Source organism: Cervus elaphus, chromosome 14 (genome assembly GCF_910594005.1).
Source record: "Cervus elaphus chromosome 14, mCerEla1.1, whole genome shotgun sequence".
Classification (NCBI taxonomy): Eukaryota; Metazoa; Chordata; class Mammalia; order Artiodactyla; family Cervidae; genus Cervus; species Cervus elaphus.
In genome coordinates this window covers 24,875,647-24,902,871 of record NC_057828.1, presented here as the reverse complement: position 1 = coordinate 24,902,871, position 27,225 = coordinate 24,875,647, and the positions used below count along the sequence as shown (strand labels likewise).

General features: G+C 37.0%; 1 protein-coding gene across 1 annotated transcript in view; it reads right to left on the bottom strand.

The window, feature by feature from the left end:
- Window positions 1–4,361: 4,361 nt before the first annotated feature.
- The window catches only part of LYPLAL1 (lysophospholipase like 1), a 34,389-nt gene continuing 11,525 nt past the window's right edge, over window positions 4,362–27,225 (bottom strand). Inside the window, exons 3-5 of the mRNA XM_043923588.1 lie at window positions 20,556–20,725; window positions 7,212–7,327; window positions 4,362–6,419 (exon numbers count right to left, since the gene is read on the bottom strand). Coding sequence (XP_043779523.1) covers window positions 6,201–6,419; window positions 7,212–7,327; window positions 20,556–20,725 — 505 coding nt within the window. The 3' untranslated portion in view covers window positions 4,362–6,200. The remainder of the gene's footprint in view (window positions 6,420–7,211; window positions 7,328–20,555; window positions 20,726–27,225) is intronic.

The window sequence follows — 27,225 nt, the reverse complement described above, 5'->3', positions numbered from 1 at the left end:
AGCAGACAGGGAATTCAAATTACTCTGATTTACAAATACGGATTTATTTCAATGACATGATCTTAGATAAGTAAGATGACTAATTGGCTGAGCACAGTGTTTGCTGAGTCCTTCTGTAGTGAGGAGCCAAAGTGGGAGGCATGATGGGTCTCTGCAGGTTTTATAAAAATACCTTTGTCCTGCTTGTACCCAACCTGCCTGGATGAAAGGTCTGGGTGCAAGTAATGGTCAACTAGAGAAAAGATGAAGTTACAGCTGCTGGAATAGGACATATATTAGGAATAAATGGAGAGAAAGCAAAAGGAAAGAGCGTGTTTAACTCCAGGAACTTATAGGAATGAGAGGGACATTGATGTCTTCAGGACTACCCCTGGAGCTTTCCTCAAGCTTAAAAACACCCTGGTGAGTTCCCCAAACTGTTACAAGCATCTTAAATTTAATTGACTGCTGGGCCTGCCACCTTCTTGAACCTCACAGAAAATTCAAGACTTGCTTACCAGTCTTCTTTACCAGTCAATCCAAAAGGAAATCAACCCTGAATATTCACTGGAAGGACTGATGTTGAAACTCCAATACTTCCAGCACCTGATGCAAAAAACCAATTCATTGAAAAAGGCCCTGATACTGGGGTAAGACTGAAGGCAAAAGGAGAAAGGGGCAGCAGAGGATTAGATGGTTAGATAGCATCACCAACTCAATAGTCATGAATCTGAGCAAACTCTGGGAGACAGTGAAGGAGAGAGGGGACTGGCATGCTGCAGTCCATGGGGTCACAAAGAGCTGGACATGACTCAGCAACTGAATAACAACTTCTTAACCTTACTAAGTCTGTGGAAACAGCTGGGATGGCCCCCAGCTCCTGAAGAAACCCTTCCCTAACAAAAAACACCTGTCAGCATACCCCACCCTTTGAGTTCTCTCTTCTACACTCCTCCTCATAACTGTCCCTTTTTCATTCTGTGGTATGGACAAATGCCACACACCAGGTGGTGTGGATAAAGAGCACAGACCAGGGTGCCTTCCCTTGGGGCATTTCCTGCAAAAACAAAGACTAAACTCAATTGTTAAACTGAACTGAGAACTTGGGCTTCTCAGCTGGTCAGGTCATGCTGGAGATAGTTATCTGTGTCCTTGGCTGATGGAGGTCCCATTTGAAGGGCCTGATAATTGTAATGTAGGTATTAACTTGTATCGCTGGAAAACAGTGACTTTCACCTGCCATAATAGGCTTTCAAGTGTGTTAGGAGATACCACAAATAGCTCATGCAGGTCTAGGATGATTGGAGATCGCTCCAAGATGAAGCTACCTTGATTATTTGGGTGAGCTTACTAGAGAGATGATAACCGATTTGTTATTTACGTACAGCCTAAGGGATGTGATCTTACAATGGAAACCATCCACTTTGAAAAACTGGTATGAAATCTGTGCCTATCTTGAGTTAAAACGGATCAATGATGCTATTTCATTTCTGGAAGTGTTCAGGTCCACTTAAATTCATGGCTGTGGCTGTTGTGGAGGTTACATTGTCTGAGATTGTGGCCTCACAGGCCAAGGCGGAGTCTGTGCAATTGCTCCTGCAGTGCCTGGGTGAATGCTTCAGTCTGAGTAGGAAGGTTAATGCAGAAACATAAGGACAGCTGGCCTCCTAAGGCTCATCCTAACTAGGTCACAGGATTTGTCTGGCTGGATTGGACCCCGGCCCTGGGATCCACAGCTGAGAGCAGTGCTACAGGTTGACTTCATTCTGGCATTTGGAATCCTGTTCACAGTAGCCTTAATGCAATGCTGTAGGAAACTCACTGAGATGATCGGGTTGCAGCTAAATGGCAGAATTTAACAAATATGACACAGATAACACATGTGGGGGTGTGCATCTTATCCTCAGTGTAGGAATAGGCTGAGACTACACTTCCCTTCAGAAGACTATACCCATGTATACCCACAGAAACTATTTCTAAAGGGTAAATTATAAAGTAGAATCAAAATATATGTAACAGTACATTTGTTCTCTGTAAATATAATTCTAGTTTTTCTCGTGTTAAAATTATACACAAAGTTTTGTGAAGCAGCTGTCTTTGTGTATTATATAAACTGAGTTTTCTTGAAATGTCTGGATGACTTTGGTAATTCTGTTCTCTTATGATGTATTAAGAAATTCCTTTTATATGGTAAAGACTTATGGTTTAAGCATATTCTGGCTGAGTGATATCTGGATATTTTATTTTACATATCAAACTACCATAAATTGTCAACAGCCAAATTGCTAGTATGCTTCATATTTTGTTCTGAGTACATTTTGCCATATTTTAACTGAAGTAATTAACTTCCTATAAAGAAAACATTTAATTTTCTAACCACTGATGGTGAGCCTTCTTGTTCAGTCTTTAGTTGAGGAAAAAATGCCATTAATAAACATTTCACTTCACTTTAAGGATTACAAAGCCAGTAAAGCCCATTATAAAAATTCAAACATTAGAAATATAGAGTAAAAAGTGACTGTCTTCTTTCACTTACATACTAGTTTTCTCTCTCCTCTTTTGCAAAATTCCAATCTCTCCAACAGATAAACACGTATAATTTATTGTGATACTGATTTATGCTTTCCTCTTGTTGCCATTCTTCCTCTCCCAGGTAAAAAAGTCTCAAGACTGTTCCAACTCTCTTGCCTTAGCAAATGTTTACGTGGGTGAAGCAACAGAACAGTAAGAAAATGGCTGAGTGGTTTTAAGAGACCACCGTATGGATAATAGTTATCTCAAGGTGAGTGAGCACTGGATATTGGAGGGACTCCCTTGAAGATACTGCTCTATGCAAGGGGGCCCCAGACTGGCATAATTTGGAATGAGGTAAAACAGTAAAAGATAACTAAGGCTGAATATCCTATCAGCCTAATGTGTAGGGGACTAGAACTGGATGGAAGATTATCTACATAAAATATTTAGATATATCTTCTACATGTAGATCAAACTGTGAAGACAGATTTATAACCATTACATGCACACATCCTGCTACCTCTGGTAAAACAAGTCTAGCAGTACCTTCAATTTCTATAACTTTATTTTAAAGGTTTTTACATGTGCTATAAAACTTGATCCTAAACACTTTTACAAAGGAGTAATCTGTGGCAGAGGCTGAGATTTATTCCAGCATACCTAATTATTAAGGGCTTCCCAGGTGGTACTAGAGGTAAAGAACCCACCTGCCAATGCAGGAGATGTAAAGAGATGTGGGTTCAATCCCTGGGTCGGGAAGATCCCCTGGAGGAGGGCACAGCAACACACTCCAGTATTCTTGCCTGGAGAATCCCTTGGATAGAGGAAACTGGCGGACTACAGTTCATAGGGTTGCAAAGAGTTGAACACAACTGAAGCTACTTAGCACACATGCACATAATTAAGTTCTAGGACAAACATTCACCAATTAAATCTAGATTCCTTTCTCTTATACTCTATTTGGTATGTATATACTCAACATATATAAGCCTGACACCCTTATCTATGATACGTACATATGCTACTCTTAGGGCAAATTGCAGCCAAAAGGGCTTTCAACATGAGAACATGAGTGATACCACATATATTCAAGTCAGACCATTTAAAATTTCAAGAAGTTGAAGTTCATTAAAAGCTTAAGATAATTAAAACACTGCAGAGTCTTCTCTGAGGGCATTTTGGACTTTCAAAGTCTCAGTCTCTCTTCCCTCCTTCTGTTTCTTCCTCCATCCCTCCCTCTTCAAATTTATAGTTTATAGCTTCAAATAAAAGGAGAATAAGGGACTTCTGCTTTTAACTAAGATAGCCAAGATGGAATAAGACGGACCAGGTTTAGTTTTTGGCCTGAAACAACTAAGAAGCTGGGCCACATCTGTATTTTCAGATACTGGGCACTGGTACTACAGGATGGTCATCTTTTAGGAAAGTTTAAGTGCCCAGCTTATTGTGTGAAGAGTTTTTTAGGCCACAGCGTGGAGAGGAGACTCAGAGGGAGCTGAGGGAGTCCAGAAGATCGAGAGGCTTAGAGTTACAGAACAGAGGATTAGAGAGTTGCAAGAGTGCCAGGGTTCTGCAGAAGGCCCTCTCAAATCTTTAGTAGACTGTTCACCATCAGATATGTGTAAGAAAAGTTACCTAAAAGGAACAATCGCTGAGGCTCAGAGAGGGCTGGGAAAAGTCTGAGTTCCCACCAGACAGTGTGTGCAACCTCACAATCCAGTATCAGCGAGGGTCTAAAGGAAGCTAGAGGGGCTACAACAATATCACACAATGAGTATTTCAGAGCCTCCTCCCCTCCAAAAAATCTATCAGGGATAAAGATGATCATTTCATAAGGAAAAAGAGGCCAATTCATCAGAGGAACATAATCGTCTTACATGTTTATGCATTTAATAACAGTCTCAAAATACATAAAGCAAAACCTGAAGGAATTGCCAAGTGAAACAAATTCACAGTTACAGTTAGAACTTTCAATCCTCCTCTTGCAATAATTTATAAAATAAAGAGGCAGAAAATAGGTAAGGGTACAGTATATTTGAACAAAAATATCAACCAACTTGCCCTGACAGATATGTATAGAATATGCCACCTAACATGAGCAGCATGTACTGTTTTCAGGGGTACACAAAACACCAAGACAGACCATATTCTGGGCTATAAAAAAAGTCACAATAAATGTAAAAGGTTTCAATTCATATAAGAAATACTTTCTTAACCATACATTAGAAATCAACAGCAAAGATCTTTAGAAAATTGCCAGTATATTGAAACAAAATAACACAATTTTAAACAACACAAAGCATAAAGAAGAAATCAAAAGGGAATTTAGAAAGATTTGACCTGAATGAAAGTGAAAACACAAAATATAAAAACCGTGGGATGCTTCTAATATAAAACTTGGAAGATTTATAGCACTAAAGGAGTATTTTAGTTGAAGAAAATATGAGGAAATTTTAGTGACCTTGGCTTTCTTAAGATTGCTTAAATAGGACTTCAAAAGCACAGACTATAAATTTTAAAAAATGAATAAACTGGACTTCATCAAATTAAAAACTTCTGTTCTTTGAATTACACTCTAAAGAAAATAAGGCAAGCCATGGATTAAGAAAATATTGGTAAAACATCTATTTAACAAAGGATTTTTATCCAGCATATATAAACAGCTCTTACAATGCAATAAGAAAAACAGCCTAATAAAACACACACGAAAGATATGAATAAAGATATCATCAAAGACTTTATATAGATTGCAAATGAGCATATAAAAATTGCTTTAAGAAAAAGCAAATTAAAAACACAAAGTGTTATACTATACACCCACCAGAATGGACAAAATTTTTTTAAAAGACGGGCTATACGGAGCACTGACTAGGGTCCGGAGAGCAACTGGAACCCTAGGGTTGGAGCAGGGCAGCAGTCTGGGTTCAGAGAACAGGGGCTCTGCTGGGACCAGAGAGCCTGGGTTTTAGTCTTCGCTCTTGAGGCTTTGGGAAAGTCTGTGTTCCTTCTATCACTATTATCAAATACCAGGAACAACTGGTTCTGCTTACTTCATCAAGCTCTAGTGATGATCAGGTGAGACAATGGGAAACCACTTTGTAAACATGGGGTCCAATGTTATTTGGGCTTCCCTGTTGGCTCTGCCTGCCAATGCAGGAGCTATGGGTTTGATCCCCGGGTCGGGAAGATCCCCTGGAGGAAGAAATGGCAACTTGCTCCAGTATTCTTGCTTGGAGAATCCCACAAGCATGACAAAGAGCTGGACACAACTGATTGACTGAGCATACACGCACTAATTTTATTCTTTCAAAAATAAAATGAATGTGAATACATACATAAACATATTTTTAAAAAGGCAATTTAAAGAAAATGATAATGAAAATAATACCATGCTAAAATCTTTTCATGATTTCTCACTGCTGTTAAGCTAGTTTAATTATTGTAAAATTTCAATATTCAATTATTTACAAGGCCTCCAAATATTTAAAAAGAATTTGACAAATAATACAGAGATGTTTGCCCAAATTAATGTTTACCATTAATAAGATCACACTACTCCCTATGGTGCTCAGTATGTCAAAAACAAGTAAGTCAGTAAACTGTTGATATTTCTTAATATTTTAATAAGTATTCATCAAATCAGAACTAGACAGTAAAAAACACTGTTCATAAAGACATTACTTGTATATTAACTCATCAATCTTGACTTAGTCCGGTAGCTTTGTAAGAATCCATGACTTTAGTTTCTCTAGTTCCGCTTTACTTAACTCATGGTAAACACCTGGAAAACTATGAAACTTTGTGCTCACTCCCAGAGATTTTAACATTGAATTTGTCTCTTCACCCCAAGAATGAAGAACTAACTCATCTGCAGTACCATGACACTGAAATAATTCAGGAAGAACACCGTCATTTTTCTGAAGAGCCTAGAGAAGAGGATATAAACATGGAGAAGTTTAAGAAATTCATTTAAGAGCAGTATATATTCTTGGAAGTCAGGGAGGGCAGAAACATCTCAATTTAACAAAGCTTCAATATCTAAAGGGGAAAAAGTGGTAGTGGCGGCGATGCCCAAGGTATATACTGATGGACCAGGCTCAGGAGCCCAGCTGGCTGAGGGCTCTACAGGAACCGCGGTTGTGTGGGACCTGCACTCATTCCGTAGAGGGCTGTTTCAACAACAGTCAAAGCATTTCCTGAAGAAACCCTGTGTCTTGGGAAGACAACCCTTTTTGCACAGAGTGGAGAGAGGGAGGAACACAAGGGAAAAATGGCATTCTTGTTCTCGTTTCTGTACCTGCTGGTTCTATTCCTGGTAATGAGGCTGTATCACTATTATATTCCATTCATAAATTAGGAATAATGCTGCAAAATAGGTGTCAGCCATGTAACTTATTCTTTGGTTTGATTAAGTCATAATCAGCAAACCAAGCTATAATCATCTACATTTTTAATATGTATACAGGACGCATATATATTACATACATATTTTTTATCCTTTCCCCTTTGAGACTTTGATTAACAATATTCTTTGTACAAGGCATTTCCTAAACAAGAATGACCAGCTGGAATTAATCAATATAGCTAATTTGCCCATGAGTTCCCAGGAATGCTCTGTGAAGCAACCGTTATTGTGTAATTATCAATGTCATTTTACTTTCAATGTGTGTATGTCTCATTTTTTTCCTTCTGTTTTGCTTTCTAAATCTGAAACTTACCTGGTAAACAGCAGATGTTTTATTCAGAAAACTAGAAAGAGCAAATACTCCTGCCACATCTTGATGATTTCTATATGCTAAATGCATTGCCATGCACCCTCCCATAGAAAATCCTCCTAAAAGAAGCAAAAATTGACTTATCAGTAAAATCAGAATAATGATAATTTGGAACAAGATATAGCTATGCCAATCTTCCATAAATATCTGGAGACCTAAAAGTGATACAATGCAAAAGAAAAATTTAGTCTATTTTAGATCTTATGGAAAAAGACCTGCCACGAGTAAATAACACTATTCCAACTACATCATCACTAGTAAAATAATTTGCTATAAAGGAACTAGAATTGTACAAAGAAATAAAGTTTGGTCATCAAGTAAAAATATTTATCATAATTCAAAATATATGAGTCATAACACAAGTGTTATTTACTTAAACGTCTAATGTCTACTTATATTTAGTTTATACTTATAGAAGTACTCATACTACAATTAATAACATGCACCTTTTTGTCTTAGTTGCCAAACTATAAGCTAGAGTTTTTCATATAACAGATGCTTAGTGATCTTTGCATTAGGAAGGATGATCAAAAATTTGCTGAGCTAATTAAAACATCTTTATATTATCATATTATTTTGGAAACTAACGTGATGGTACAATTAAAACATATATACTTATATGTACTTTTAAAAAAGTTTGGAAAAAATTTATTCACTTAACAAAATTTTATTGTCTTTTATGAGCCAATCACTGTCATTGGAGTGACACCAGTCACTGGAGATATGCAAATTAAAATACATGGATCCTTCTGTTCGAGGGGAAAGAGACACATCACAAAATGTGGAAATGGGGACATGTCATGACACAGCAGAGAGGGTGGCCCAACTTAGAGATGTGGTGTGTTATTCCCCAGCTTGACTGAGAATTAAAAGACCCATCTCATGATTTAAAAGAAATCCGTATGTTATAGAGAGCAAGCCTGCAGGGACACAGTTTTTATTTTTGGAGAAATTCAAGAGCGTAAATAATACTTTTGCCAAATGTACCTAAGCAAAACATTGAATGTGACTAGTGTGACTGAGGAACTAAATGTTAATTTAATTTTACCTAGTTAAATTTTGAGTTTAAATACTCACATGTGGCTAGGGGCTAAGCTAGAGGACAACGAAGTTCTAGATAACCTAAGCTGCATACCAATGACTGGAAAAAAAAGCTTCAAAAATTCACAAATTGAGCAAAAATGGAATTAATGTTTTATTAAGAAAATAAGGTAGCTAAGATAATTAAGACACGCCTGAGGTCAGGGGCGGCGGCTGAGTGGAGCTACCCCACCTCAAAGGAGCAGTGGCTGTGTGGGCGCAGGAGGGCCGGGAGGAGCTCCTCCACGTCCAAGGTCAGGAGGGGCGGCCGTGAGGAGGTGCCCCTCGTCCAAGGTAAGGAGCAGCGGCTTCGCTTTGCTGGAGAAGCCGTGAACAGATACCCCACGTCCGAGGTAAGAGAAACCCAAGTAAGACGGTAGGTGTTGCGAGAGGGCATCAGAGGGCACACACACTAAAACCATAATCACAGAAAACTAGCCAATCTGATCACAGGACCACAGTCTTGTCTAACTCAATGAAACTAAGCCATGCCGTGTGGGGCCACCCAAGACAATCAGGTCATGGTGGAGAGGTCTGACAGTGGTCCACTGGAGAAGGGAGTGGCAAAGCACTTCAGTTTTCTTGCCTTAAGAACCCCATGAACAGTAGGAAAAGGCAAAATGATAGGATACTGAAAGAGGAACTCCCCAGGTCGGGAGGTGCCCAATATGCTACAGGACATCAGTGGAGAAATAACTCCAGGAAGAATGAAGGGGTGGAGCCAAAGCAAAAACAATGCCCAGTCCTGGATGTGATTGGTGATAGAAGCAAGGTCCAATGCTGTAAAGAGCAGTATTGCATAGGAACCTGGAATGTTAGGTCCATGAATCAAGACAAATTGGTAGTGGTCAAAAAGAAGATGGCAAGAGTGAATGTCGATATTCTAGGAATCAGTGAACTAAAATGGACTGGAATGGGTGAATTTAACTCAGATGATCATTATATCTACTACTGTGGGCAGGAAACCCATAGAAGAAATGGAGTAGCCATCATGGTCAACAAAAGAGTCCGAAATGCAATAATCGGATACAATCTAAAAAACGACATAATGATCTCTGTTCATTTCCAAGGCAAACCATTCAATATCATGGTAATCCAAGCCTATGCCCCAACCAGTAACGCTGAAGAAGCTGAAGTTGAACGGTTCTATGAAGACCTACAAGACCTTTTAGAACTAACACCCAAAGATGATGTCCTTTTCATTATAGGGTCCTGGAATGCAAAAGTAGGAAGTCAAGAAACACCTGGAGTAACAGGCAAATTTGGCCTTGGAGTACGGAATGAAGCAGGGCAAAGGCTAATAGAGTTTGCCAAGAGAATGCACGGGTCATAGCAAACACCCTCTTCTAACAACACAAGAGAAGACTCTACACATGGACATCACCAGATGGTCAACACTGAAATCAGATTGATTATATATATTCTTCGCAGCCAAAGATGGAGAAACTCTATACAGTCAGCAAAAACAAGACTGGGAGCTGACTGGCTCAGATCATGAACTCCTTATTGCCCAATTCAGACTTAAACTGAAGAAAGTAGTGAAAACCACTAGACCATTCAGGTATGACCTAAATCAAATCCCTTATGACTACACAGTGGAAGTGAGAAATAGATTTAAGGGACTAGATCTGATAGACAGAGTGCCTGATGAACTATGGACGGAAGTTCGTGACATTGTACAGGAGACAGGGATCAAGACCATCCCTGTGGAAAAGAAACACAAAAAGGCAAAATGGTTGTCTGAGGAGGCCTTACAAATAGCTGTGAAAAGAAGAGAAGTGAAAAGCAAAGGAGAAAAGGAAAGATATCTCCATCTGAATTCAGAGTTCCAAAGAATAGCCAGGAGAGATAAGAAAGCCTTCCTCAGCATTCAATACAAAGAAATAGAGGAAAACAACAGAATGGGAAAGACAAGAGATCTCTTCAAGAAAATTAGAGATACCAAGGGAACATGTCATGCAAATATGGGTTCGATAAAGGACAGAAATGGTATGGACCTAACAGAAGCAGAAGATATCAAGAAGAGGTGGCAAGAATACACAGAAGAACTGTCCAAAAAAGATCTTCATGACCCAGATAATCACGATGGTGTGATCACTCACCTAGAGCCAGACATCCTGGAATGTGAAGTCAAGTGGGCCTTAGAAAGCATCACTATGCCTAGTGGATGTGATGGAATTCCAGTTGAGCTATTTCAAATCCTGAAAGATGATGCTGTGAAAGTGCTGCACTCAATATGTCAGCAAATTTGGAAAACTCAGCAGTGGCCACAGGACTGGAAAAGGTCAGTTTTCATTCCAATCCCTAAGAAAGGCAATGCCAAAGAATGATCAAACTACAGCACAACTGCACTCATCTCACACACTAGTAAAGTAATGCTCAAAATTCTCCAAGCCAGGCTTCAGCAATACGTGAACTTCCAGATGTCCAAGCTGGTTTTAGAAAAGGCAAAGGAACCAGAGATCAAATTGCCAATATCCGCTGGATCATCGAAAAAGCAAGAGAGTTCCAGAAAAATATCTATTTCTGCTTTATTGACTATGCCAAAGCCTTCGACTGTGTGGATCACAATAAACTGTGGAAAATTCTGAAAGAGATGGGAATGCCAGACCACTTGACATGCCTCTTGAGAAACCTGTATGCAGGACAGGAAGCAACAGTTAGAACTGGACATGGACCAACAGACTGGTTCCAAATAGGAAAAGGAGTACATCAAAGCTCTGTATTTTCACCCTGCTTATTTAACTTATATGCAGAGTACATCATGAGAAACGTTGGGCTGGAAGGAGCACAAGCTGGAATCGAGATTGCTGGGAGAAATATCAATAACCTCAGATATGCAGATGATACCACCCTCATGGCAGAAAGTGAAGAGGAACTAAAAAGCCTCTTGATGAAAGTGAAAGAGAAGAGTGAAAAAGCTGGCTTAAAGCTTAACATTCAGAAAACTAAGATCATGGCATCCGATCCCATCACTTCATGGCAAATAGATGGGAAGACCATGGAAACAGTGGCAGACTTTATTTTGGGGGCTCCAAAATCACTGCAGATGGTGACTGCAGCCATGAAATTAAAAGACGCTTATTCCTTGGAAGGAAAGTTATGACCAACCTAGAGAGCATATTAAAAAGCAGAGACATTACTTTGCCAACAAAGGTCCGTCTGGTCAAGGCTATGGTTTTTCCAATGGTCATGTATGGATGTGAGAGTTGGACTGTGAGGAAAACTGAGTGCCGAAAAATTGATGCTTTTGAACTGTGATGTTGGAGAAGACTCTTGAGAGTCCCTTGGACTGCAAGGAGATCCAACCAGTCCATCCTAAAGGAGATAAGTCCTGGGTGTTCATTGGAAGGACTGATGCTGAAGCTGAAGCTCCAGTACTTTGGCCATCTGATGCGAACAGCTGACTCATTGGAAAAGACCCTGATGCTGGGAGGGATTGGGGGCAGGAGGAGAAGGGGACGACAGAGGATGAGATGGCTGGATGGCATCACCGACTCGATGGGCATGAGTTTGAGTAAACTCTGGGAGTTTGTGATGGACAGGGAGGCCTGACATGCTGTGATTCATGGGGTCGCAAAGAGTCGGACATGACTGAGTGACTGAACTGAACTGAACTGAAGATAATCAAATGTGATATTTAATTCTAATGTGGTATAGATCTTAAAAAAGTCATACAAAGACAAAATGCGAACAAAAATAGGTTGGTAAGCAAAAATATATTTAAAAATTATTATAAAAGCACACTACTGAGAAAATTTTACACATTAAATGCACCCAGCCCATCACTTCATTTTTATTGACTAGGGTAATCTAATCACTTCATAGGATTTCAGAGTTCCTTGATGGGTCCAATCTAACAGTAACAACAAAAACTAAAAAGAAAACACTTTCCCACATAGGAAATGTCTTTATGAACAAAGGCATCCAGAAGACATTTAACCTCAAGTTCAATTCTCGTAATTTATGATGAAGAAAAATGTACTCACTGAAAATTTATTATTTTAAGATTCAATCTAAGTCCCTTATCCATTTATAATCCTGTGAGGTAGTCTGCAACTCCTCACCAGTGATCTCTGACAATACAGTCACCTTTAACATTGTGGACACCAGTGTGAAAAGGGACTTTATGTATTTTTTTCTTCTAATAGAAGAAAATTTAACACAAAGGACTAGTTATTTGAATTCAATTTCCATCTAAGTGTCTAAAATGCAATATAAAATATACTGTTCAATGAGTAAATACCAAATAGCAAACTCATTGTAGGTAATACTTACAATGTATATTTATAGTTGCTGGCAAAGTATTAAAACATCAGGAGTTAACATTTCAACATACATTTAAGATTAACAGGCTGAATAAAACATGTTAAAAAAATAATAAACCTAGCTTTTATGAACTCTTTAAATGAAATAAAACAGTAACAATGTATAAAAACTACACTGGGAAAACCAAGCTAATCTATCTGAAAACAAAGTTGGGGGGAAAAAGGGTGGGGAACTTACAATTCAAGTTTATCATCAGTTGAATAGGATTTTTAAAATGCAATAAAATCCACCCTACATTCAAATTTCAACAATTTTTCCATTTGATTTATATATAATTATTCTTCAGACTGAACTGTGATAAAGTTTCAAAAATTTGGGAACATATAAATTATGCCAACCATATTTGTATACTTTCTCTTGTATAAAGTTTATAGGATAAATAAAATATTAATCATGTTCTATGGAAAGGTATTAAAACAGCAATCCCAAGTCTTAAAAGTTTTGATAATTGTTGTTGAAGAAACTCAAGTTATTTAAGACATATATATGTTGAAAGAAGGTAGAAAGATGCTATCACTTTCCAGTTTTACTCTAAGATCTTCAGAAGAAACATATATAATGTCGGGAAAGTAAGCCTGCAAATTGTGGAGCTAGGTTTCATCTTGGTAACTGCAACTATCTCTTCATTTTAATTTTAAATCTTTCTTAAAATTAATATGCTAATATATGCCCACTGAGTAAAGTATTTCCATCATACAAACATAAAGAAAATGGGTTACTCAAAATCTCACGACTCATATACAATTCTGACAAGTTTTAAAAATTTATTTTAGTAGTTAAACTCACACTATATGTACAATTTTATACCTTACTTTCTTGTAATACTGATTTGAATGTCTTTAAACAGAGTTATGACATTCTATACTTATTTTTTTAATTCATTGAGCACATACTAAATATACCAAGTGCCTTCTAAATGTGTATATACACTATATCCTGGTTACATAACATTCAGTTGTATTAACTGACCATTATTCCCTTAACCGCTTTCCTCATGATGGGTATTTAGAGCATCCAAGTAAAATATTTAGGTGTAATTCCAGAAGCACATGATTATCCATGCTTCAATTCTGCTAATACACTCATATTATCAAAATTCTTATAATCTGGTCATTATCATTTGTCAGATTCTATACATCCTAGATCAAAATTAAACCTAAATTATGTCAATTTTCTCTTAACAACAAATTATCACCACCTAGTGGCTAAAAAAGGAATCTCATTATGGTACAAAGTTTCTGACTTAAGTCAATAGATCTGGGTTCTAGTCCCAACTCCATTTTAGCCAGTAATCTCTTTGAATTTTACTTTTTTCTTATCTGAAGGGTGAGTAATCATTTTATATTTTACCTATTAGAAGGGTCAAGAAAGATACTGTTTGAAAATGTGTATAATTTAGATACTTTTTAGTGTTAAACTATACTTTTAATAAATTTTCTCAGAATGCAGGATCTGAATCCAGGTTTTAATAATACCTATGAGGCCAAATTCAGAAAGCAATTAAAAAGTCACTAATTATTGCTTGTGTTTCCCCTAATTTTTACCACATACTCTGAAGAATTATGTGTGGTATAAATATATAAAAATACACTTTCTTGTATCTGATATTCTTAATGTACAGGGTGAGGATTCATGAGTGTCTCCAAGGAACACATTTAAAGAATTGGCCCAGATCCTCCTCCTATCAAACCGAAGTTTATTCTTTCCATTAAGAAAGAAATATATTCCCACTGATGAAAATAAGGAAAGGAAGAATTTCTTTTTGCAGCTAAAATCTGCAGTTGAGCGCGGGGTCCTCAAGTGTAACCTTACAGCCTTGAACACTCTATGTGCTGGCCTCTCATTCTACTGGATCCACTGCCTCTTCCCTGGCCTTCAGCCTCCACTGTGTTGTCAGCGTACTCCTTTTATTTATTTATTTTTTGATAAAATTATTTTGAATACATGTAAACTATTTAATACAAAGGATTAGCAGCCAGCAAGCATAAATAACTTATAGAAATCAAGTAAGAATAATTTTAAACAACCAATATGAGAAACAAGCAAAGGTTTTGAATTCATGGGGAAGAAATTCAAATGGCCAATAACAGATGCTCAATTTCACTAGTAAAAAGCACCATAAAATGTAATTAATTAAATTTACATCCACAAAACTCGCAACAAACACATTACTATGAGTGAGTAAATAGTAACTCTCATTCATTGCTAGTAAGAAACAAAATTGGTCTACCAACTTTGACAGTGGTTTTATAATAATAATAAATTGATTTGAATAAGTGAAAATTATAAATACTCTATGAATAGTCACTGAGAATGAGAAACAATGTATATTATTGATGTAATCTGACTCTTCTATATTATTTTAAAAGATGGACTAAATCTACTTGTATTAAATCAAGTCACTAAATTTAAAAAATAATGTTGACAAAAATATGTATTTAAATATTGAAGCAATCATGTAAATTTTTGGCAAAACAAAGAAATCACTGAGCTTCCCCAAGCTTAGTGGTAAAGAACACACCTGCCAATGCAGGAGACATGGGTTCAATTCCTGAGTCAGGAAGATCCCCTGGAAAAGGAAGTGGCAAGCCACTCCAGCATTGTTGCTTGGGAAATCCCATGGATAAAGGAACTGGTGGGCAACCACTTGTAAAAGAATGAAACTAGAACACATTCTAACACCATACACAAAAATAAACTCAAAATGGATTAAAGACCTAAATATAAGACCAGAAACTATAAAACTCCTAGAAGAGAACATAGGCAAAACACTCTCCGATATAAATCACAGCAGGATCCTCTATGACCCACCTCCCAGAATATTGGAAATAAAAGCAAAAATAAAAAAATGGGACCTAATTAAACTTAAAAGCTTTTGCACAACAAAGGAAACTATAAGCAAGGTGAAAAGACAGCCCTCAGAATGGGAGAAAATAATAGCAAATGAAGCAACGTACTCCTTTTAAAACGCTCACCCGACTGAGTCATTCTCTGTATGTAACTCAATAATCCTAGCAGCTGAAGTGCACACCAAACTAGTAGTTCCTGAGACATTTTAAGGTGTCCCTTGTTTTCTTTCATGAATGTGTTTCCCTTCTTGTTTACCAGTCATACTCTCATTCATTCTTTAAAACTCAACTGGAAATGATCTCTTCTAAGCAGTTCTCAGCTCCCCCTCCAAATTTATGTGTTCATTCCTCACTGTTCACACTATATACCTTGTAAATACTTTTACAATAATACTTGGATTGTATAAAACACTTTACTTTTGTTATCTCCCTCATTATAATGTAAAGCTTTTGATAGTATTTTTTTTTTTTCTTTTTTGGTACTCCAGCACTTAAAAGTTAATAATGATTTGGAAATTAAATTTAGTATGAGAAGCATCATTTTTGACCTGACTAAGCTGTGTAAACTACTGGAAAAGGGGTATATCATATACCATGAAAACATTGTTTTTAAACTAGGTTTAATATAATAAAATATCACTAATCAAAATAAAACCAGAAAAAAAGAATGGGCTGCCACTTATTCAAATATAGAGAATAGTTTTGTTTACAAAACCATACTGGTTAAAACCACAATCTCAGGGACAAGGGTTCCATGAGGACACAGTATATGATTAAATCTGAAATTTTATCACATACTAAACAAAATTAATAAGGATAATAATTTTGTACTTATTATCTCCATGTTTTCCTTTTTAATCCTTTAATTTTCAAGTTTTTTCTCTTAGAATTCATTAAAAAATACAACCTAACCTCACTGTGTTGTTCATATATGTGTTTCCTGCATCTCAAATGCATTGTTCTTTTAATAAAAATGACTCAGCATCTGAAATGCAGTTTTCTTTGACTTCTCATTGAATACCTCCTTGATTAAAATGTTAAAAATAGCATTTAAATCTTAAACATTCTATGGGCAATGAAAATCAGCATGTATACCATTAGGGAAAGAGAAGAGCTGGTGGGGAAGGGCCACTGGGCTCCTTGCGAGTCTCCCAAGGGCAGCGGGGTCCAGGACAGCCTTCCCGCTGTGTGGAGACAACAGGGCAGGTGGCAGGGAGAGCGTTTAACAGCAGCAGCAGCATCACACGCCAGGCACGTTTCCGAGTATTTCACATGAATTGATTAATTGAATTATCACAACTCTATAAGTACTATTATTATCACCCAAGCCCAGAGGTTAAGGACACTCACATACCCACAGAAATAGGCACTGGATCGAGGATTAGAAACTTGCAATTTGAGTGCACAGCCCAAGTTCTTAACCATGTTAAACTGCTGTCAGCTGCATTAGTGTGTCTGCAATTATGATATTTGTAACTTGGGAAATGCATGTACAAACATTCAAATACATAATGATATTGCCTCATGTACCACATTTTCAAATGAATTGAGAGTTCAGTCAGATAAAAGACAAAAAGGAAAATAATAATAACTACAAGAGAAAATCTGATAGGACTAGAATGCCATTTCCTCTAAACATCAATAGCCAACCCACGTGAAGAATCCAGCATATGAAAAGGAGGCAGTATGATAGGTGTTTTGTTTTAATAAAGAAGGTCAAGAATCACTTATATTTTGACATACATGTTTAACTGTATAGAAATGCTTCAAAGATTTACTTTCATTGAACGGTTAAGTAACTAACAGTACAGGTAACAAAGACAAACAACCTTGAATCTACACTTCTGTGTCTCTTTCACATCTCAAGCTATGAAAGAGGCTTTACAGGAATTGATAGGCTCACCCCACAAATTCTAAATAAATTTTTCTCTTTCCCCATTATTTTATATTCATATAAGTGCATACAAATTTCCTATTACATATATATTTTGTAATAAACTTCAAATTTTATGATTTAGTAGTTTATAACTCTTCTAAAATGAAATTTGTTGTTAAAAATTCAATGGAGCTATGATAAAATAGCGATCACATTACTGACTGCTTAATAAATAAGATCATCTTTTAACAAGGTTTTCTTGGTACTTCAGAAAATAATTTAAACCTTTCATGATATAGTAGAAAGAAACTAAAATAAATTCTAGATGAACCAAAGAATTACAAATTTAAAAAACATTATGGAAAAGTCAGTAGAAAATCTATTTGAATATTTACTCAAATTCTAGAAGAATAACTTCTTAATCTGAGAAGTTATTTGGAAAAAACAGACAACTACAAACAGCTTTCTCATGTCAGAACATAACAAACAGAATTAAAAGGAAAATAAATTAAGTGTAAATTAATTGCCACTTTTTACTTATTTTTATACTTTGGCCACCTCATGCGAAGAGTTGACTCACTGGAAAAGACCCTGATGCTGGGAGGGATTGGGGGCAGGAGGAGAAGGGGACGACAGAGGATGAGATGGTTGGATGGCATCACCGACTCAATGGACATGAGTTTGGGTAAACTCCAGGAGTTGGTGATGGACAGGGAGGCCTGGCGTGCTGCGATTCATGGGGTCGCAAAGAGTCAGACACGACTGAGCGACTGAACTGAACTGACTTATTTTTAGCAAAGATTTTTCAAGACAGCATCATTTGCAAGGTATAATAAGACAGATATTCTAATAAAGGTGGGAGAAGAATCAACAGGTGCAGTGTTTTCATGAAAGGACTTTGACAGCATGTATTAAGAGTTTTACAAATATTCATACAATGTTCAGTTAAACAGAAGAATCATGTGCTTTAAAATGAAGTAAACCTAGATTCAAAATTCTTATCAACTCTCTGACCCTATAACAATCCATACATAGCCTCTTTTCAAAAATGAATAAGATGAAATAACTGATGGATATGGGGAAGGGCAAGGAGTAGGGATGGGAGAAGAGACAAGCAGGTTAAGTATCAATAGTTACAATTCAATGTGATACATTCTTTAACACATGCACATTAAGAGTACTAAGTGTATTTTCTACTTATTCACATTGTCATTGCATTAGTTCAGGATCTTACTATCCTACAAACATAAATTCAGGAACTGGTTCTTCCATACCCAACTTTTTATCTCCTCCCTTAGCCCTTCTGAGGATTAATTTTCCTAAAGCACAGTTCTAATTAACTATATGACTCAAAGACATACTTAAGTCATTGCTCCTCAATTACCTATAGAATAAAGGATAAAAGGGGAATCAGAAAGAATTTATTGAGATTGTAAAATAAGCCAAGTATTTGACAGACATCATCTTCCAGTAAGGGAGTTCCCTGGTGGTTCAGACGGTAAGGAGTCTGCCTGCAATGCAGGAGACCTGGGTTCAATTCCTGGGTTGGGAAGATCTCCTGGAGAAGCAAATGGCAACCCACTCCAGTATTCTTGCCTGGAAAATCCCATGGATGGAGGAGCCTGGTAGGCTACAGTCCATAGGGTCACAAAGAGTCAAACACCACTGAGTAACTTCATTCACTCACTCACTCAGTCTCCCAGTAAAATAGATACTGTATCATTATTCCCACTTTACAGATGAGGCAGCAGAAAATCAGTGCAGGTTATTAAGTGATGAACCAGCTAGGCAATGGTGGACTTCAGATTTGAAGCATTTTTGTCACTATGCCATCATGCTCTTTGAGCTGTTAGTCGAACTATGAGATTAATAGGCATTTTCCAGTCACACAACAAACTTTCTGCTAAAATAATCTAACGTTCAGTCAGACAACAACAAGCACTACTTTTTCTATTTACCATTCATATCACTCTCTATATCTAGATATCCATACTACAATAGTTAAAATTTTATTTATTTGCACATCTTAAAATCTCAGATGTCTTTGACACTTTTCTCTTAAATTGTCTCCTAATAGACTTCATCTAAACTCCAATTACTTAAATCATCAGCTTACTGATCAGATCATGCCACTGATTATAAATGTTCAGTTCTGTGCCAGGCATTGCAATGGGTGCTGAGAAATAAAAATAAATATGCATGATCATTCCCTTTGAAGAGCAGCCAGTTATATAGCTTTAGGGCACTTGTCGAGGCTAGTTGGCAGGACAGTTATTACAAGTGCCTCATGGGCTCCTCTAGGTTGTAAGCAATTGGGGCACATAGATCCTGTTGTATTTACCTGTGTCTCTTTGAGCATTCGACTTATTGCCTGACACACAATACTTAGAAAACGTTTGCTAAATGATCGAATGACAGACTCTGTTATACACTCATGTATCTTGAGTTCTATCTTGTAACTGTTTCATGATGCCCTAGACTGCGCTGGAACCCCTTTAGTGGGTTCTTCACAATACTCCTATAATGTTCTACATCCATATCTGTGACATGGTGTGAAACACAGAAACACAGAAGCAGAGTTAACACCGATGAGGAAACAAAGGCCCAGAAGGGTGATGTTACTGGGCTGGAGGGCCAGTTGCTTTTAACTCACGAAAGTGAATACTGGAGCCAAGACAGAAAAGAATGGATTCCATCCATTATATCACACTGCTTCTTAACTCAACGAATAGCTTAGTACTTCAATAAACACAAAGGCAGTTTATTACTTTGCTCAAATCCTGTCTGTACAGGATTTCAAAGTGCATTCTAAACTTATTTACAACACGATGGTGGTGGTTTAGTCACTAAGTCATGTCCGACTCTTGCAAGCCCAGACTATAGCCCTTTTCATGGAATTTCCCAGGGAAGAATACTGGAGTGGGTTGCCATTTCCTCCTTCAGGGGACCTTCCCCACCCAGGAATGAAACCCACATCTCTTGCATCTCCTGCATTGGCAGGTAGATTCTTAACCACTGCACTACCTGGGAAACTATGAATAGGTCTCATATGATATACAAAGTGCTTCCAAATAATGTTCCAAGTAAAATCCAAAGTATAGAATTAAACAAGTGAATCAAAATATTTAAATTGCCAACATCTAAAAATCTTACCTACTAATATTCTGTTCTTCTTGATGCCAGTTTTTACTTCATCATCAATCAAATCTGTAAGCACCTGACACATTACATCAATTGATTCAAGGTGCTCTGGGCAGTCATTTGATATTTTAAGTCTGTCAAACCATACATTGGAGATTCCTCCTTTCAAAGGAGTATATGGCCTGTTTAAAACCAAAAAAGAAAAAAAAATTAAAACACTTTTTAATTTCTAAAATATTAGTGCTTTGAATTAATTACAATTTCTTTCATGTTTTAAAAGTTAAAGAATTCATATTAAAGACATTCCCATGCTCGTCTTAACTCTCCTATACTTACATTGGTTCTATTAACATTGATTAATGCCAGTTCATCATAGTCTCTCCATCTTTTGAGTTTCATACTCTCCAGAAATTCCCAATGAAAAAAGAGTAATCATATTTTGTATATTGTGTGTGCATGTTATTTTTTCCACTCAATTTAAATGATTAATAAATCAGGTCTATGACTTCTTTAAATTTCTGCCTTGATATACGTTAATCTTTATTTTTTTTTAAGTATAAGGATCAATATTTAAGTATTCACAGCTAAATAAATAATGACTGTCCATGCAAAAAGTCAGGCCTCAAGAGCAGAAAATATGATTCACCAAAATGCTTTTAAATGATGGTTAGTTTGTAGCACAGAAGTTTGAAGGCTGAGTTAATAATTTAAAGGTTTCTTGATCACATCCAGGCAGATTATCTTTAGAATAGGGGTTTTCAGGTTTTTTTTTTTTAATCAGGAGTTGGAGATATTTTATTTTTAAACCTTCTCAGAAACCTTGAAATGAAAGAATTTAAGGGGATACAAATATTCACTGGAAGTGCTGTTCATACAGATATCCCAACACTGTCTGCAACGCTCAATTTGGGTCTCAAATTGAGTGCTTTGCTGGACTTACAAAACATTCTATGTGCTAAGATACCCTGAGTTGGATGTCTTGTTGAACAAGATTGATATTTTAAGATGCTTTACATTTAAATATCAGGTAGGATGGCTACAGTATTAGTGAATCTTGCTTTGGATTCTTTTAAGGATATGTGTGTGTGTGCGCGCATGCATGTGTATCCCAAGGTATTCCAAATACTCTGTTTTAATCAATTACAATGGGGTTAAGGGGTCTGGTGACAAGTCTTATGTCGGTAAACGTAATTAAGGGAACTGAAACACTCTTTCAGTTTCCTGTAGCAAACACAGAGAAGTTTATGGGGAGATATAGATATAAATATATATGACACACATGGAGAACCAATGGTTTCTCAAAGATGAGGAACAGGATAGTTCAACAAAAGATACAGCTCTTCACTTAGCAAATCTTGCTTTCTATTTATGAGACAGTGAAAAATGGGTTTTATGTTCTAAGTAAGAAGGCCACAGAAAATTCAAACAGTGACAGAAGTATACACTATAATTTGAAAGAAATCTAAAGCAATGCTGGCCACAGATGCAGGGTTTCTTCTAGATCAACACTTCTATTGCTTTGCCCCATCTCAAATTAGCTATATATTCTCACCGTCCAGAGTCAGTGAAATAAAAGCATAAAATGTATAGCCAGAACAAAAAAATGGAGGGCTAAAAGACACCAGCTGAGATCTGATTGTGCTTCCTTGCATATTCTTTAGTGAAAAACCAAGTGGAATCAACTGCAAACCCAAGCAGCTAGAGCTATTCAATTTTCATTCTGTCATCCATGGTAGCAAAAGAACTCTGCAGTCTATGCAGATCTGACTGTGAGAAACATCCAATTAATACTATCAACGGTGTGGTGTGGAAGGGAACAGGAGAACCATACAACTGTTGCTCTGTTTTAGTCTTAACTCACCAAAATAAATGGATATCCACTTGAGGAAGCTAAAAGTCAAGAGAACTATTCTGGAAACTTTCTCGGAGAAAGCGAAAGAAATCTAGAAACAAGCAAGTTGCTCCTACTCAGACTTAACAAGAACTCATCTGAAGAGATTCTTTCATTTACTAAAATATAACTGTGTTATACACTTCACTCTGTAGCATACTTTCTACACTGTGAATGTATATTACCAGTATCGATATGCCAGCACATAAAACCCTAACATTCTCTCCTAGTTTATGCTGGGCTGTGCTCAGTCGCTTAAGTGGTGTCCAACTCTCTGCAGCCCCATGGACTATAAGCCCACCAGGCTCTTCTGCCCATGGGATTTTTCAGGCAAGAATACAGGAGTGGGTTGCCATTTCCTTCCCAGGGATCAAACCCGCACCGCCTGTGTCTCCGGCACTGCAGGTGGATCCCTCACCCACTGAGCCATCGGGATCTAATTTATGCACATGTATGAAATGGTGCAAACACGGGATACTTCGTCTGCACGTGTTCTGCTCTGATGCTGACTGTCCTACTTTTTTTTTTGCTTATCTCTCTGTTTCTCTTCTCCTCTCCTACCCCCTCACATATCTTGCCCTTCACACTGGGTAAACTATGTCAACCTTCTCGAATACATCCCTCACTGTTTTTCCTGCACATATATTAAAAGATGTTTCTTTATATTTGTTTTTTAACAGCACTATATGCTTTTCAAAAATGAAATAAGCCTATCTGGTTTTCTTATGTGCATTATACTTTTCTCCTTTAACAATACCTCATGGAAACCCTTTCATGTGATGTAGTTCTTACCCATCTTTTTAAATAGCTATATAGTATCTTGTCATTAAGATGGTCCATAATTTAATCAGCTACTCACAAATGGGCATTTATTTGGTATCCAAGTTTTAGCCACTAAGAGCAGTTCTGCATTAAACATATTTGCGTACATGTTTTTACATACTTAGATTTTTATTCTATGGAATAGAGTTTGTGGAATAGGCCTACTGGACTGAGAGGTATAATTTGATAATTTTATCTTAATAGAGGTTTCAGAGTTGCTTCCATGAAGGCTCTAAAAATTCCCCTTTCTACAAGAAAAGTCAGAGAACATGTTTTTGCCCAACAGCTCTAATTACGATAGTTAATACACTTTAAAACATTACTACTGAAAGGTGGTAACTACACCTTTAAAATCAACTTTACTGAGATATAATTTACATATATAAATGTACACCTTTTAAATACACAGTTCAAAGACTTCTGACAAAGTAATTCCATAGTGACACAGAATATTTTCTTTACCTCAGAAAACTCCATCCTGTCCACTTGCAAGCGAATCCCATTCACTTCCAACGCAGCCTCTATAGATTAGTGATGCCTTTTCAGAACTCCGTGTGAAGGAATTACTTATTCATATCATTGCTATTTTTTCCTATTGGAATTTTGATTTTTTTCTCACTAGTTTCAAAGTGTATCTGTATATTATTCACCTAAATATTATTCACTTGTATTTCAAGTATTTTTTCCAAATAGATTTCTGCATATTGACATAGGTATATAAAGTATCTTTTATTAAGCCAAATCAAAGACTTCACAGCTGATGTACTCTGAGAGGTATAATTTTAAATTAAACTGAATTAAATTAAACTAAAATTTTGGGTATTCTGATTTATTTAAGGTATGTGCAATTCATACATTATTACATGTAGAATCCAAGATTATCTTCTAAGATTTTTGTTTTCATTTTTACATCTAAGTTTTGAATTTTTCTGGAATTTATTTCCTGCATGATGTGACCCAAGGGTTGAAATTCATTTTCTCCCTATCTGCCAATTGTGCCTGCACTGCTACAAAAACAAAACACCTTTTCTCATAAAGGTGAAGTTCACCTTTACAAGAATTTACCTCTGCCATATTGTAGTTCTGAAGAATCTAGTCTCTCTCGCCATAGGTTCTATAAGAGAACTAAACCGTGATGCCTAATACATTTACTACATATAATGAATGGACTTCTCTCCAAAGCATCTAGAAAAGTACTAGTTCTATCCTTGGCAAAAATCAAGAAAATGACGAGTCATTTTCTCTGTTTTGTCACTCACTGGAAGAACTCTGGTTGAGAAAGGTTCTATTTTGTTCCACTGATTTATTGATCTACTCCTGTGCTGGGACCACACTGAGACATCGTGATGGTTTTAGAGTAAGTTCTGAGGGTGAGTCAGGTGGTCCCCCCTTCCTACCATCACCACCACGTGTCTCTCAGACTTGTCCTGCCTATTCTTAGGTATCTCATCTTCTTTCTCTCTCTAAGAAATAGTAATCCAATATTTAGTAAATTTTAAAATAATTTCAAATAATCCCTCTTAAAAGTCCTTTGTGGGCTTTTAACTAATATTGCATTATTGCCTGGGAGTTAACATTTTATGACCTGAATCTGGGAGGAATAAAGATTTTTGCAGGCTGCACTCTTTCCAAGATCTGCCACATTCTGGGCCTTACCTAAGGCTTCTCCTGCATCAACCCCCAGGGTCACAGTGGGTGATAAAATCCCCCGTCAGCTCTGTATGGGGACTCCTCCTGCAGAGCCTAATTCTCCCTCATTCCTGTAGGCCTTCTGACTTCAGAAGCTGCTTGGCTCAAGACAGGGAGATAAATTGGAATCAGAAGGGGAGAAAGCATTCCATCCACCCCTCCTCCCAGAACCCCCTCTCAGGATTAACTTTCTTAACAGGACTCAGAAAATGAAAGCAGGTACTTTCCATATAGCATTAATGCCACCGTTAGACAAAATTAAATCCCAAACCAATGAAATTGCCACTAAAACCCCAATGATCTTCTGAATGAAAACAATATACAACACTCGGGCTAAAGCCTGAACTGGACTGGTACTCTTGTGACTTATTTCTACTTCCCTTTTCATTTTATTCTATTTCTCTTAAGTGTTTACTTGTCTGTCTAAGCACTTAAATAAGGATGATATCATAGGCTAAAATATGAATCATTCTGGGAACTCAGCCATTAATAGAAAAAAATGACACTTAACTTTTTGTCTTTGACAGTGCCTTACTTAATTAGAGATAGATGCTCCATAGAATGTAAGTTTTACCAATTTAGCAGCTTTTTGTTCTCTCAGTTCTCTAACAAAACTAATTCTGTCCAAAGGGAGATAATAAGGAAAATGTGATGAGACAAAGAATAATTTAGATCTTTTTGTTAAGAAAACAATCAAGAATGCATAATTCTCCTAAGATGGTAGAATAGTCTTTTTCAGTAAAGCATGAAAGTAAGATTGTTTTTTAAAGCAGCTAAACAAACTGGCACATATGGTATACTCATTCGCCTTCTTCCTCAAATAAATCACTTCATTAGCTGGCATAAGACAGTTCAGACATTATTACCATAAATAAGTATATTTGGCAAAGAACGTATGTGTGGCTTCTCAACCACTCGATCAATCAAACCATTACACACTGGTAAAATATTAAGCTGGAATAGATGTTCAAGGCCTAAGAAAAGAAAAGAAGTTGCCATTCAGCTTGTCACCAAGTTTTGTTCCCTGAGAGTCATAAAATCGAAAGGTCATTCACAACCTCTCAGACGCGGTCTCTCGGCCCCAGGCTCCCTCTCTGCCCTCATCTCACTGCTCTCCCCACGACTCCCTAGGTTCCAGTCACACTTGCCTCGGCTCTCCTCAGAACCGCCTCACTACTGACCCAAGGACTCAGCACCTGACATTTCCTCTCCCTGGAATGCCCCTTTCCACAGTGATTACCCCTAGTGCCAAGAACAGGTATTTGTTGAACGATGCATGTCAATAAGCATTTGTGATTTGGGAATAATTTTTGTCAGTGAGAAATAATAAAGATACCTAAAATTATTGAGCTTTGCTCTGCATATCTTTTAATTCTTGTAAAAATCCATCCTGTGATTTCTAGAAAAGGGTCAAATTGTTCTTTTGTTGATTTTTTAAAAGGATGTATTTCTAAGGAATAACATACTTAGAACACATGTCTAACTCTTATGATCCCATGGACTGTAGCCTGCCGGTCTCCTCCATCCATGGCATTCTCCAGGCAAGAATACCGGAATGGGTTGCCATTTCCTTCTCCAGGGGATCTTCCCAATCCAAGAATCGAACCCAGGTCTCCTGCATTGCAGGCAGATTCTTTACCAACTGAGCTATGAGGGAAGCCCAATAACATACTAATAGATACTTAATAACATACTAATAGATACTTAATACTTAAAATACTTACAAAGAAGTAAACTACTTCTTCAAAATAGCATTCTTTTAGGACAGTTCCTTGCCAGTGAAGTGTACTTGCAGTACAGATCCACTGTTATCAGGAGACAGATCTCCTAATATCATGCTTCAGGTATGAATCCTAAGTGATGGAGTGAAGATGAGACATTACTACTAAACCTAAATCAAAAGTGCCTAACCTTGTTTCAGAATATAAGTTTACTGAAAAATATAAACATGCACTTCACGTGGAAAAATAGTAGAGGCACGACTGACTGAATCTTGCTACTTTTAGAATTTTTCAAAACACTAAGAAACTGTATCACATAAATTATTAATAGCTTATTAAAAACTACTATTTTTAAAATGGAAATTCTACTAGTAAACTCAAACCAACAAGAACCTCTAATTACAAATACAGCTAAAGTATGTCACAGAAATAAAAATCTTTATTGAGCACTTCAATTAAATATAGTCTAAATTAACGTAATAAAACAATGAAGCAACATTTTCCATTTAAGTCAACACAGCAGCTAAATGCTGACTTTTACTGAGTATGCCCTAACTCA